General features: G+C 29.5%; 1 protein-coding gene across 2 annotated transcripts in view; it reads right to left on the bottom strand.

The window, feature by feature from the left end:
• Window positions 1-10,652: 10,652 nt before the first annotated feature.
• Window positions 10,653-15,489, bottom strand: part of LOC107440232 (metabotropic glutamate receptor 1-like) — a 251,769-nt gene continuing 246,932 nt past the window's right edge. For both annotated transcript variants that reach the window (XM_071181257.1, XM_043046352.2), the window contains one exon: window positions 10,653-15,073. In XM_071181257.1, the coding sequence (XP_071037358.1) occupies window positions 13,861-15,073 (1,213 nt within the window). In that variant the 3' untranslated portion in view covers window positions 10,653-13,860. The remainder of the gene's footprint in view (window positions 15,074-15,489) is intronic.

Raw genomic sequence — 15,489 nt, 5'->3', positions numbered from 1 at the left:
CTCTAAGAGAGGAATGAACCAATCCTCTTCTCTTTAGCCCTGGATTTATGTAGTGTCTCTGCAATTCTAAATAAACGTTAGAATTAAATAAAATTTCAATTATCAGCAAAATTTTTATAAACTGAAAATATTCTGACTAAAACCGTTATTAACATGAGGGAAGAATTTGGATTTTTTAGTAATTTTTCTAATTATTGAAAACATTTTGTCACGCAACATCGAGAAAAGCTGACACTACATTTTCAGCTGTATCACCAATTCGACGAGCAATAGTATCATTTGAAAGAGGTATGGACTGTAATTGTTTTAAAAAATTAACTCCAAACATAGTTTTTACAATCTCAATTGCTGCTGATTTTTACTTTACTTTTGTTTTGATAGTTAGTTAAAAATAATTTAAAGACAGAATTAAAAATACTCAATATACATTATTGTTGCATACATTTTACTGCAAGTGGGGGTGCGATGAAAATTATGATTGAAAACTGGGCCGCGAATACTGAAAGGTTGAGAAACGCTGTAGTAACTGAATATTGAAAGTCACTATTGAAAGTCATTCTGGGAATTGAATATTGAAAGTCAATATTGAAAGTCATTTTAGGAATTGAGCATTGAAAGTCAATATTAAAAGTCATTCTAGGAATTGAATATTGAAAGTAAATATTGAAAGTCGTTCTAGGAATTGAATATTGAAAGTCATTCTAGGAATTGAATATAGAAAGTCATTCTAGGAATTGAATATTGAAAGTCATTCTAGGACCAATATTGAAAAATCTAGGCATTCCATTGTTGGACACATATTGAGACAATATTTAGCCCAACTAAGGCCAAGGTTAATTTTTTTTTAATAAAATGATTGTAGGGCATAAATATTTTTTATAAGAAACTAATTTTCAGATGTAATAAAATTTGCAATACAATTTTTCAAGGTTATACAAACATTCTCCGGTAGGAAAACTCAAAATAGAATCAAGGCTTTTTGAATGAGCCACATTTGCTCTTTGCTGGAGAGATAGTAGACTAACTCCATTTATTGTAGCCACTAAGCAAGTTCAATTCTTTTGAAATAGTTATGAAAGATTTTGTTTAACTTGAAATATTAATACACATTAAAGCAGTATTTCATAAAGAAAAAGTTTTAATGTAGATTCTGAAGCTTTAATCTAACTTGTGGAATAACGAGGAAGCGAAATTTAAGAGAATAAAATTTGCAAGTCTAAAACCTATAGTATGCATTATTATTTTTGGTAGCTAAAGGTAGATTAGAGGGGATTAATTATTCGTCAGATAAGACTATAAATTGAAGGGAAACGTTAGAACTTTTAGAAATGTATGCACGAAGCAATTTTTCTCAGAGTTAAGGTATTAGTGATGAATTATTAGAATGCAGCGTGGATTTAAATCTTAACTATTTGCAATTTAATATTTGCCGTGAATTTAAGTTCAGTTACTGCTTTTCATCTCGGCATTCTAAGTTTTACAAAATTAAACAAAGCATAAATTTTTAACACGTACAACTTATATAATTAAATTTTCTTCAGATACATATCAGTACAATCATTCATAGTCTTTAAAATTTATTATCCAATTAATACTGAAAATGCACTTCAATTGAGTAACAACTTTGAAATTTGTGTAAGCTTGGGGATATAAATCCAGAATGCCAAGATTTATTTTATTTCAATTATACTGTTGATGTATTTACAAGGATAATATTTTATGGAGAGGTAGAAAATTAAAAACTTAAGTTTTAGATAATCAAAATTTTAAAATTTTTATGGAGAGAGAGGTGATTAAAAATTTATAATTGACATTTTTTTGACGGCTTATAGATTTTGTTTCTGCTATTTGATAATATGTCACTGACTAAGAGAGGATAAAAGCAAGAAACATAGATCTTATCTATACATCTATATGCATAGAATTGCATCTAGAATAATTCCTCTTATTTCAGCACAAACTTATTGTTGATTACTTCCTGCTAATATAAATTAATACGTTCGTATTTTTGTCTTTAAATTGCTAATGATCATCTATTTGCGACAAGTTAATATGATGTCAATAGTTTGTGCATTTTATTGCATTTACTCAATATGTTATTTGCAGTTTTTTTAATAATGCTAAATAATAAGTCACCAATCATTTATAAAAATAAATAAGCTAACTTTTTAATGGTAGAAAAAAAGTTCATTTCACCTGAAAAACTAGTTGTCAATTGAAAGACTTGATATTGAAAGTAATTCCAACTGCAAACATACCTATTAATTTCATCATATATTTTAATAACTAGGAGGCTCTACCCCCTGCTTACTGAGCTCAATAATCCCCGTAATTGCTTCTCCATTTCTAAGTTGATATTTTTAAAAATGTCTTTATATCTTTTGAATTCCTGAATAAATGTTGATTACATTTTTAAAAATTTCAGTATAAATGTTAAGATGGGATATCTTAAAACATCTAATGTCTCTTTTGCTTTCTCTATTATTTCTTATTTTATTTATTTATTTATTTATCGCTACTTTCGACTTCAACTAATTAGCGAGTCCGGGAAATAAAATTCTCAAGCGAAATAAATAAAAGCTTCCATAAAAATGGATAAATAGCCATAGTTTATGGCTAAAAGAAGTGAGGAAACTTTCACGAAAATATAAATGAAATAGCGATAACTCTCGAAAATATTGAGATTTCAATAAAAAGTCATGTTAAATTCATAAATGAAAATGGCTCTTTAAGGACGTCTAATTACAATTCTCAAGTTACATTCCTGTGGTCTGACGAGTGAACCTCAGGGGATTTATTAGTACAAGTTGAAGGTCATATATCTCTTGAAATAATTAATGAATGGCATTTTTTAATTGCACCGATCTTTCTCTAAACTTTTCTACACACCTTTCTAATTTAAAGTTTCTTAGTCTTTTGGTTTTTCAGCAGCAAATCAAAATAAACACAAAATTGAACACCCTAAACGTCGATGGTGATGTTTACAATATTTTTATATATAGATTATTAAAAAAATTGATAGTAGCTAAAAATTAAGCAGAAATATTATCAAATTTTAATAATTTAATGTCATTATACTAAAATGTTTCCTAAAAATATCTCAGTTAATTCGATATCCGCTCTCAACTTCGGAATTTTCAAAAGTTTTGTTCGTTTTTTTAAAAAATCATTGGCCTTTTTGTTTATTTTTTTCCATAGTTTAGTGTTACCAACATTAAATTAATTTTAAAAAATCAAAAAATTAAACTCAACTAACAAATAGCCAAAATATTTTAATCACTAGTACCTAACAAAAGTCAACTGTTTTATGAAAAGTGATCTTCTAGCAATTAAGTGAATGTCATAATCTGTTATTAATAACAATGTAGAATAACATCATAAAATAACAATTTGAATCAATTTTACAGCTTAGTGATTCCTAATAAAGATTAGCTTGTAATGAGCCCTAAGCAGGAAATTCACGCGACAGAAATCGGAATAAGCATATCTTTCATGAAATAGCTAGAGGGCGTTCATCAGTTGGCGGATTTATGTGCACAGTCATGTTTATAGTGCAATATGGATAATATACCGATAGAAATAAAAGGCTTTTAATCATAAAAATTAAATGGAGAATCTTTCAACTCTAGAATTAAAATTAACAAGATTATATTTCTTGAATAATTTTGCATTTGAAATATTATATTGATTAATTAGGAAATACTTAATACTTTAAAGATAATTAGGAAATACGTAAAATATTAGTGTTTGAAATTAAAATTGAGTTGAAGCATTTAATTTAAGCACCGAAAGAAGCAACTCTAAATTCATTTTAAAATATGCATGCATAAGTATTTTGATATTTAAGGTATTATTTATAACACAACATGTTATGTTATAACACAACAGGTGCAATATTCTTAGAAATATCTCAAATTGCTAAATGATTATCTGGTTTCTTGCGTACGAATAGCTGTAAATGAAATTTAGTTAAGACTTTTAAATTTAAGTGGTAAAAGGAAAATAATTAATTAAATGAAAATCTATATCCATTATCATTATTTGAAACATTATGTTCTAAATTTATTTCATATAATACATTTATGAATAAATTTCTTTTAGAACAGGTACAAAAAAAATTCTGAAATTTAATGCATTTGTAAAATTTAAAATGGGTTACTCAATTTAAAAAGTATGAGTTTTTGACAAGAAATTTAAATTAGGTGAATTTTAAAAAATTCAAACTTATTGAAAATCTACATACATATGTATTCTCTTATTTGAAACCCTATGATTTCATAACTGGAACAGTTTACTGAACATTTTTCATCTAATACATTTACGAATAAATTTAAAGCATTTTTGAAATTGAAAGGAGGTTATAAAATTCCAAGAATACAAGTTGTTGTAATTAAATAGTAGTTAAGACATTTTGACTGAAGAAATAAATGAAGCAAAACTTAATTCATAAAAATATAGGAAGAAATAAAAAATTAGATAAACCTCATTCATTACATGCTTTGAAACATTATCCTTTTAAAACAAAAGTGAAAAAAGTTATAAAATTTAATATATTTCTAAAATTGAAAGGTGAGTATCCTATTTGAAAAGAATGAGTTTTTGAAAATAAATATTATTTAAGACATTTCTATTGAATAACTAAAAGAAATAAAACTAAATTCATCAAAATAAGAGATGAATTAAAAAAGCATAATTTCATGATTTGAAGCATTATTCCTATAGTTTAATTAAATTTTAGAACAGGAACGAAAATCTGTATTAATTTATAAAACTTTTATACATTTGCAAAATCAAAAGGAAATTATTTGCTTCCTAGCGTTCGGCTTACTGCGAGTAAAATTTAGTTCAGGCATTTAACTTTTAACACTAAAACAAATAAAACTAAATTAACATAAACTCTACAAGATGTATATCATTTTTTGTTAGGTCATTTTTTATTATAGTAACAATGCTTTAAGTACATAACAGAATTTTATTAAGTTTCTGAAATTGAAAAGGAATTACAAATTCGGAGAATAAGAGATGAAGTAGAAAAAATAGAACTAGAACTACGTTAATTTAAAATTTGCATGTGTATTTTCTTATTTGAAATATTTTTATGCGGATCATTCTGAATATGTTAATGAAATTTTTAAAAAACAATTTATACTATTATTTTACTACATAACTATTTTTTTTAAAAAAAGCATTTCATAAGTGATTGATTAGAATAAAAAGCAATTGATTTGATCAAAAAAAAACACGAATGAACAGCTACTCATGTCTCAGTTCAATCATAAAATATTTTTACTTGGTTCCACGTTTTTCAACAAGAAAAGTTAAAAAACTTTCACTCGATTTAAAGTGTCATAAATTTTCTTCGAACTTGCATGGATATTACATCATTCCTCTTTAAATCATACTAAGTTTCATTTCACAGAAATGTATAAAAGCCTTTTTTCCTCAACAAATTATAAATCTTCCTTTTTTTTTACATAAAAGTATTTGTATGTATTTAAAACTTTATTTTAGCTTTCAGTATTAGCTTTTTGTCATTCTTGCACCAACTAACGTAAACAGAAGGTCTGGGTCTACTTTGGGTCTTTTGGAATATTAAATTTATCAGGTCAGTGATAAAGAAAGTGTTTACAAATTAAATACATATTTAGCATGATAAAGAAATACTATAATATGTTTAATAGGTTTTGCAAATCAAAGTACAGAATAACGACACCAATTATGCTTAGTTTAAAGCCAATAAGCTAAAACTGATAAAATTCAGTTATATAGAATATTAATCATTGTTATCTCGTACAAGAAATAACAATGAAATTAAAAATAACTGAAAATATATAGGAAAAACCATCCATGAATGTGGCATTTTTTTATAATTATGATACCATAAAAATAAATTATGTTTAAGGTTGTTTAAATAGAATTAAAGTAAAAATACGATATTGATGATTAAAGATATGAAACGAACTCATTTGTGATGAAATTTCCCTAAATGTAGGTTCCCTAAACATAAGTAAATATAGGTAAAACTTTATAAAACTTTAATACATGATATTAAAATAATTCATCCTAAATTTCATGAAATCCATACCGCTGATTAAATAAAATTACTAACTCAAAGCAATAACCCTAAACTTAGTGACCGAAATTCACCCACCAAAAGTTACCCTAATGACTTTCCAGAATTTTCCAGAATTATCTTATATCTTAATTTCATATTGATAAACTCCTTTGGCTCAATTCATTGAAGTCGTCTGATTGATGTCATCTGATGTAAATTCTGATTTGCTGGATTATTTTTAATGTTTATTCCAGTGAACTATATTATTCTCTGTATTTTAATTAGTTAAATGTTCTTTTATTAAAGGTTTTTATAATATCAATAAGGAGGGATGGGATAGCCAGGTTGGTAGGGTTCTGGGCTAATGTCCAAGAGCTCGTGTGTGCAATCCTGGCCAGCCAAAGACTATCCGTGTAGTAAATGGTGACTGTTGCACGTTAAATCTGTCGAGTCACATGCTTTCACAACAACGGATATAAAATATCAATATGTAAGAGCCGTGGTGGATCAGGCGATAGAGCGTTGCCTTCCAATGAGGTGAACTGGGTTCAAATCCCAGCGATGGCTGGTCGGTACGAATTTTTCCCCCAGCTGGCACCGACCACAGTTCTGAAGTAACAATATCCTCAGTGGTAGCCGGATTATGGGTTAGAGTCCCCTTTCCGTCAGAATAACCATGGTAAATTTTCGTGGTTTTCCTCTCCATGCAACGAAAATGCGGGATAGTCCCATCAACAAAAAAAATTCCACGAATGAAAATTCCTCCCAATACTTGATCTAGGAGTTCGCTTGTTTTCTGGATGGGGCACAAAATTATAAGGCTACGGAATTGAACATTAGTAGTCGTTATTCCGAAATTGAGTTGGCTGCTCAACGACGGTTATTAAACATCAATAAGAAGATCCCTGGTGGCTCAGGATATCGAACGTTCAATCAAAAACTATGTAACTCAGGTTCGAATCTCATCAGTGGGTGGTCGCTACGAATTCCGCACCCAGCTCACACCGACCAGCTGACGTAAAAATATCATCAGTGGTGGACGGATCATGGGTTAGAATCCTCTTGTCGTCAGGCAAACCGTAGGAAGAATCCGTGGCTTTTCTCTCCATTCCATGTAACGCAAATGCGGGATTTATCAAAAAGTCTACCACAAAAGAAAATTTTTCCCAATACTTGATCTAGCAGTTTCCTAGTCTTCTGGATTGAGTTCAAAATTACAAAGCTTACTGAGTTGAACATTGAAAATCGTAAACTCAAAATAGGGTTGGCTGTTCAACGACGGTTATGAAATAAAAGAATCTTATTGCACCATACATATGCAGTAAATTTTTCAGGTTGTTCGTTTTCATAAAAGAAATATTTTCATTCCTGAAATTTGATATAAATTGAATTCTCCAGAAATAAAATATGGCGTTATATTTCATAAGTAGCAACGTGTTTGCTGTTCAAAAGATGACACTTTCCACTCTTCGGAAACTAAAAATACCTCAATGTTCTATAATTGAACCAATTTTATGTTCTTTTCTCCGACAGCCGCAAGAGAAACCGAATGTTGTTCGAATGAGATATTGCGAAACGTTTTTGGTTTTCTCCCCTTTAATCGGTGGAGTACAACATCGCTGGAGGAAAGAATACTTTTTATTCTCTTGGGAGAAAATTGGAAAGAAACTTTACTATCGAGTTCGATTCTTAGATTCACTTTCAATTGTGACAAGGAAATTTATTCTCTTTTTTTTTGTTTTGCTATTTATTTGTTTAATAGCTAATGTACGGATGAGCAGTTGGAGCAGATCGAAAAAGTGAAAACGTCCTGAACATTTTGCTGAAAATGCAAGAACGTTGCGAATTATCATCATTGATAAATCTGTAAAATTTTATAATGACTTGATATTTTCTACCAACGCAGTAAATAGGCCAACAATCAGTTTAAATTAGATTTTTAAAAGAAAAGCTTAAAATTTAAAAATTAGTAGATTTTGTAGATTGGCTTGTGGTTGTGCTGAACAATTATTATTTTTAAACAATATCTGTACAAAATTTTAGAATTCTATTTCAAAATCTTTCGTCGCTTTAACGGCATTGATGATTGACTTGGTGAATTAAACTGTAAAAATTTGCGAACTAAATTATGGTGAAAAATACAGGTACTCAGGCTGTCGGTACAGTTGACAGTAAAATGTATTTTCACCGGAACAAAAAAATATGATATACCGTAATTTTTACAATAATAATACCATGAAATCACTGAATCATTCTATTGAAATATATATTACTGTAAAATTTGCGATATAGTATTCAACGGTAAAAGTAGATTTTATGGTTAAATAGATTTTACGAATAATGCACCCAAAATGACAATACTTTATGCCGTAATTTGATCCGACGTTTTTTACAATGTAAGGTGGAAAAATTTACTATTCTATATTTACATCTTCTGCCCCAGATTCAAACTTTGGAGCCATACATAACTGCACAAAATTTTAAAATTATTACCCGATACAATTGAGATAATATTTTAAAATCTTCTCGGAAAAGATAACTTTAAAGCTCAGCCACTAACTTATCAACAAAAGCTATGATTTCTTAAGATTTTTTATTTAATTTTAAACTATTTTTCATCAATGTTGTTACGATTTTCAAGAGTGTAGAGTAATAAGATTTTGAATACAATAGTAAATATTGACGGAATACACATCTTTTTCGTACTACCATTTAAAGAATTAAAATACTTTGACATTTTCGGTCTACTCTTATCAACCTCTTTAAGAAACTATCAGAAATATTCCTTCAATATCGAACCATGATAGGACNGTGCTAGAACATTGTGTTCATTGGCGAGCGAGCGCAGCGAGCCATGGTTCACGGCGTGAACCACATAGGATTGCGTAGCAATTCTCAGGGGTTGGTGAGCGTTAGCGAGCAGGGGGCGGAGCCTCCTAGTTAGAAATATTCCTTCAACATCGAACCATGATAGAACACAATTTTTTTGTAAATCTTTTGAACTGTTAATTGAACCATTTTCTTTTTTAGCTTTTCTTTTTTAACTTTAAAGAAATTACTTCATCGTTTCACCGCTAGTGGCAATGACATAATTTAATGATATGGTGACAAAGTTGAAATATCAAATTTGTGAATTAAACGCAAGCAGATCTATGGCAAATATTTTAAAAGGACAGAAAACTCAATAATATGATATAAAAATTCGAAGGAATGGATCTAAAACATACTCCAACAGCCGAAATTTTCCTCATACAGAGCTGAAACATAAAAATATTGTTTTGTCTTACCTGGATAAAATAAAGCAGAACAGTGGTTTTTTTGATGAAAAATTTTATGCAGTAGACAGGTAGGTACTTTATTTTCGTTGGACTAGAACTGCATAATGGGCTATTGGTGATGTTCTGGGAAACATCCCTGAGGATGATCCGAAAACATGCCATCCCAATTTTTATCCTCTGCAGAGGGATTTGCTCCACTGATTTGGTAGCCCGACGATCTGCGCGTAAAGACGAGCATTTTATGGTAGAACAGTCTTACTAGGACCGATACCGTGCATCCTCGGTCCCTACACAGGCTGGTCAAAGTGGCCACCCACCCGCTTACTGACCGCAGCCAGTGAGTCTTGATTTCGGTGTTCTACTGGAAACCGTGTCTTTATGATCAGTCCACTGTACGACAACTTTTATACTGACGACTATCTTTTAATTGCCAACGTTGTGTGAATTACCCATGGTCCTATATCAAAATCTATCGACACGAAATTATCCAATATGCATGTAACTTTTCCGTTGGCAACAGGGATCTAAAAACAACAAAGAGTAGCTGGGCCAGAAAATTTAGAAACAAGTAAAATGAACTTCTGTTTTAATTATACTTATTAATATGCACTGGTTACATAATATGACTGTATATAATAGAGCTATATTTTAGCTTAAATGATGGCGATGTTACGTAAGAGAAGAAAGATGCATTTCAATAATAAAGTTGAATAAAATGAACGAAAATCAACGTACTACTTATGCTAAATGACTACGTTGCTGACAAAAGACTGCTGTCTTCTAACTCTCAAATTTACAGATGTGTGTACATGGATATTAATTATTTCTTCAAAATATAATTTCCAGATAGCATTGAAATCAAATTGCAATGTGTGCAAATTGAATGAAATGTAAATAAAACGGAAATTTCATATGATGTATTTGATGTCTTTTAGAACTTCATTTTAAAAAGGGTACCACCATTCATACAAAGATAAACCAAATCCATTAGTATTCAATGAGCAAGTGAAGCGATCTATGAGGTTGAGAGAGTGCAGCGAGCAGAAGGTGAGGGTTATTAATAATATTTTATAACAATATATCCGTTAAGAAAGGTCTTTAAGCATATAATATTTTATTTATTAAATAAATAAAAAAGAAGTGTGACAGTCAAAAAGTTCTTTGCGAAAGGTAGTTAGTCCTGATGTTTGATCAAGTAGTTCGATTGTCTTCTGGATTGGGTTCAAAATCACGAAAGTACAGAGTTGAACATTGATAGTCGTAAACTCAGAAATATGTTGACTGTGCAGCACCGGTTATAAAATAAAATAAAACAAATATGAGACACAAGTTTTATATTTATTTGGTTCTTAAACAAAAATTTGTACAAAGCTACACAAATATGCAATACAAGATTCCAAAATATTTATGAAAAGTTTACAATTTACATGATGAAATAAAGTGAATTTATGTGAATACAAACCACCAAATTGCTTTTCTAGTAAGGTGAGTTAAAAACAAAAATAAACAATGAAAATGAGCAGAAAGTTTCGACTAGAATCTCTAATTTAAGCAATAACTATACATTATAAACGTTTCACTAAATATTATGGTAAAAAAGTATGTATAAAAATTTTTCTGTTTATTTTTAAAATTTATTTCTTTTTCATTTTAAGAAACGTTATATATTTTGAATTTCAACTATTATTTGTAAAGTTTAAAAAAGTATCCTATTTTCTTTGAGCAAAATATTAATTACATCATTTCATATAGTAATCAATTTTTTCAATGAGAAAGTACATAAATTTTTTCATGCGTTTAATGTTTATTGAATTAAAAATATTTTATTTTTAATTTAAATGCAGTATAATTTGGCAAAAAGTTTCAGGATATATTATACAGCTAAGGTTAGGTAATACCAATAGCAACCGGTGTTTTTCTCGCATCTGTATTTGTCGAAAATCTCATTTTAACAGATTTAAAACAATCACAATTAATCCTTACAAAAATGATTTCAGTATTTTTAATTCAATGTTTGTATCAACTAAAATGATCTTAAAATATTGATATTGATCGCAAGAGCTATATTTTTTGCTTGATATAAGCATTTGGAATTTTTTAAGGTTAGATCGTTTTTAAACTAAGCGAGTTTCCTGGGAAATAACTTACAATGTGCACCAAACGAAGAAATAGGAAAATATTTTAATAATGAAATTAAAAACTCTATAGATGATAACTCAGACTAAACATTTTATGCATGATTAGAATGGTATGTTTTGTGTTTTATTATGTTTAAAAAAAATCATGAAAAACTTTTTATTAACAAGAAACAAATTCAATCATTAGTTTTACTATACCATGAATGAAAACTAATGTTACATGTCATCAAACTCTTACAGATATAACATAATAAATATCAATACAATAATAAAATAACAAAGACTAGCATTTGTTTAATGTTTTCAAATCTCCCAGTACAAAATATGTATTATGTACACCAAATAAAAACAAATAGTCACATGATATGTAGATTCGACATGACATAAAATGCAAGGAAAACATTCAGTTTTACAACATTGACTGATTAACACTTACACATTCAAGCAAAAATCAGCTATTGTTTACTGGCCCCATTAATGCACATTGTTTTCTACAAAGTAACATTTCGACAAAAAACATTTCACGCCAAATATCAATTTCCATCAAAAGCTTATTAAAAATCCATATTTTCCAAAATATGCTTTATTTATGGCACATAAATAATGAACAATAAGACCTTTATAGTGAAAAATTACATAAAAGCAATGCCATCGAATGTTAGTGTTAAAAAATGAGGAAAACAAAATGAAATGCTGTTTTTCTAATCTAAATCATTACTCAAAACAATTGTGTTCGAAAAGTTCAAAATAGTTAGTATTGTTACTTTTTAATCCAAAATATTAGTGTAAAAAAGGAAAATTAAATTTATTAATATTTTTACTTTTCATTACTTAAAAAAATGAAACTGAAATGCTGCTCGACAATTCTTATTGCTCCAAAAGAGCAAAATATCAATTTAAATTAATAATTCTAATTCATATCAAAGAAAACAGAGAAGTCGAACAGCATTTTATGCTCCTTAATCCGAAATATCAGTTTTAAAATATGAATTCTAAAACAATTTCCTAACTGGCCAAATATATCACTGTAACAAATGGGGGGGGGGAATTGAAATACTGGATCAGTGCTCCTTTTTTAATCTCATAAGACCAAAATAACGATTTTCAAGGAATAAAAAAAGTACAAAATTAGTATAATAATTACTTTTCAATTTAAAATGATGATGTAGAAAATTTATATTGCTATTTCTTTTTAGCCCTTTTAGACTAGTGCTAAAAAAGGTAGGAAAACAAAATAAAATGCTGCTTGATCTGTTTCTTTGGCAGGTGGCAGTGATCTTAAATTCGTAATGAAAAAAAAACAAATGAATAAAAAACTTACAACTTCAAAAGTTGAAGGAGAAGAATAAGCGTTAAGTATGAGAATTCGCTCCAAATAAAATCAATAATAGCTTTCACTATGCTCGTATATGAATGACTGCAAAGCATGATAAACTGATATAATAATTTAAAAATATTTCATAATTCCTTGGTAAAATGAATAATTATTGTTCAATGATAAATTTGCAAAATTTACATTTATAAAACGATAAATCTTTGAATACTGAAAGGAAACTTTAACCATGACCAAAAAAAAATTTGTTAGAAGTGAGATTCGGATCTATACTACGACACTAATTTAAATCTTGAAGCATAAACGCATTTATTCAATTGAATCTGAAAATAAATCTTAAAATAAGCTTATGAGTTTTCTCATGATACTAATATCTTAAACTTAAAATATTCTCATAAACTTATTAGTTTTCTCAACAAAAAAAATCTACTTGATGGACAATCAAGCATTGCTATATAAGAATATGTTAATGAAATTATTTAAAATTGCAACATCAGTCATTGTGTATTTTTTTTTACCTTTAAAAACTAAAAAATTAATGTAATAAAAGAAGCATGCTTATATTCTAGCTCAATAAAAATGAGTCTTTTTTTTTTACTGAATTAGAAAAGAATTAAAAATAACAGAAATAAATAGTTCAGAAATCTAAGAATAGTTCTCCTTCAAAAAATTGGCTTCTTCTCATAACTTTTGGCAGCCATAGAATCACAGATAGTATAATTCTGTAATATTTTTTTTCAGTTTTGAGTCCCATATATTAATTCAATTAGCACTTGAGAGGAGTATATTGTAAAAAACTCTTTATTGCAGTCTCAAATATTGAAAACCTAAATATTAAAAAAGTAATCTGAGATAAATAAACGATAGAAAACATTTTCCTTTGATAAAAAATGAAGCAAATAAAGAGAAAGAATAAACAAACTTACTAAGTTAAGACTTAATGTATGGAATTATGAGCATTAGGAAAGACGTATTGGTATGTATGAGATTTTGTGTTTTGTTTAAAAACAGCAAGAATTTTGTAAATTTGTAAACCCAACAAAAAAAAGGTTACTTTCATCTGCCTTCACGTAAATCAGAGCTTTTGATGGACATTCCCCTTGCATTCCCATTTGGGGAATGCCATTTAGTAACATCTGGTGAATGACGTCTTTCCTTATCATTTATATCTTCTTGAGACTGGGAAGTTCTATCACTAATAATGGGAAGAAAATTTAGATTAGCTGCTGAAGTTGTTGAGCTATGGGGTGCACTTAGAAAACCGCGACCACTTCTATCTTGATTGCCTCCTAAATTAATAATTATGTTTTTATATACCGCACTACCAGGCGTATCATCACTTCCGGTGCTTGCACTTTCTTCAACTATGGAAGACGTGGCATCTATTAAACTGTCTTGACTCACTGTTGGAGAAAAACTTGCTTCAGAAACAGCTTCCTGTGGTAAACCCAATGAAGAACCCTCACCAGATACAGCTTGGAGCTTGTTGTATTGAGATTTCTTTCCTAACAGCTGCAATGCTTTTGCCCGTTTCATTTCTTTCAGAGATATCACTTCCTCGACATCGTAATCCATTAAATCAGCCTCCTCTTGCATTTTGTACTCAACTTCAACACGATCATCCACGTGACGACTCCTGGATCTGGACCTCCCATTAGCCTTCGATATGAAATTGACATTGTCATAGCCCATTGTCAAATGAGAAGCATCGCAGGAGGAGTAATGCCTACAACTGTCGCCAAACAGTGGGTGTTTGTGCTGGCAAATACCTGATTTTGATGGAGTTGTTATGTGAGAGTTTCCGTATTTCACATCCTCATCGTCAGCCATCTCAGAACGTGACATTCTTTTTCTTAAAGATGGTAGCAAAGCTTCAAGCAAATCATACGAAGTTTGACAGGCAACGTCCTCCACATGGGAATCAGCTTCCTCTGGAACTTCCTCAGCATATGCCTGCTTTATCATGCCGACAAGTCTTTTCTTGTCGTGTGATACACCAGGTGAATCTTCTCCATTGGAAGTACTTCGCTGAACTGGCAAAATAGCAGATCCTAAGCCTGGAAAATTGAAAGAATCTGTTCTTCGTAGACGAGTCCGTCTGTCTAGAGCTTCGGCCGCTCGTACTGCTCGTATGTGTTGGGCAACGTTGGCAGCAATTTTATCTTGTTTACTGATACGCAATCGTAAGAAAAAATTCATGCTCGGCCTGCGGTTGGGGTTTTGTTCTACCTTCTGTTGATTTCTTTGCACTAGATCCAGAGAAAGGTTTCTGTGAAAAAACAACAATATAATAATGAGTTGAAATAAAAATGGTTTCATTAAATATAAGAAAAATCAAAATTTACGAATTTTTTGTTTAATAATTTGATCGTAGCAGATAATCTGTCATGCGATCAAAGCGATAAAAAAAACGCAAGTGCTTCACAAATGATTCCAATAAAAGTGGCTTGATAAATTTTTTCTTTCTATTGCTTATTGCTATGAACGCTAAAAGAGAATGCTAGGAAACAAATAAAATCAAAATTTATTTTTGAAAATATTGTTTTTATCTCTAGTTTATTATAGGAAGATGCCAAATTCATACAAATCTCAATTTTGAATTATTTGTCACTTACGCTGATTTTTCTTTCCCTCGTCAGTAATCCTAATCATGTTTACTACTGTATATTAACCCTAACACTATCC

Source organism: Parasteatoda tepidariorum, chromosome 5, assembly GCF_043381705.1.
Source record: "Parasteatoda tepidariorum isolate YZ-2023 chromosome 5, CAS_Ptep_4.0, whole genome shotgun sequence".
In the NCBI taxonomy this organism is placed as follows: domain Eukaryota; kingdom Metazoa; phylum Arthropoda; class Arachnida; order Araneae; family Theridiidae; genus Parasteatoda; species Parasteatoda tepidariorum.
Note: the sequence above shows the minus strand (reverse complement) of the source record. Positions and strands in the feature narration are given on the sequence as shown.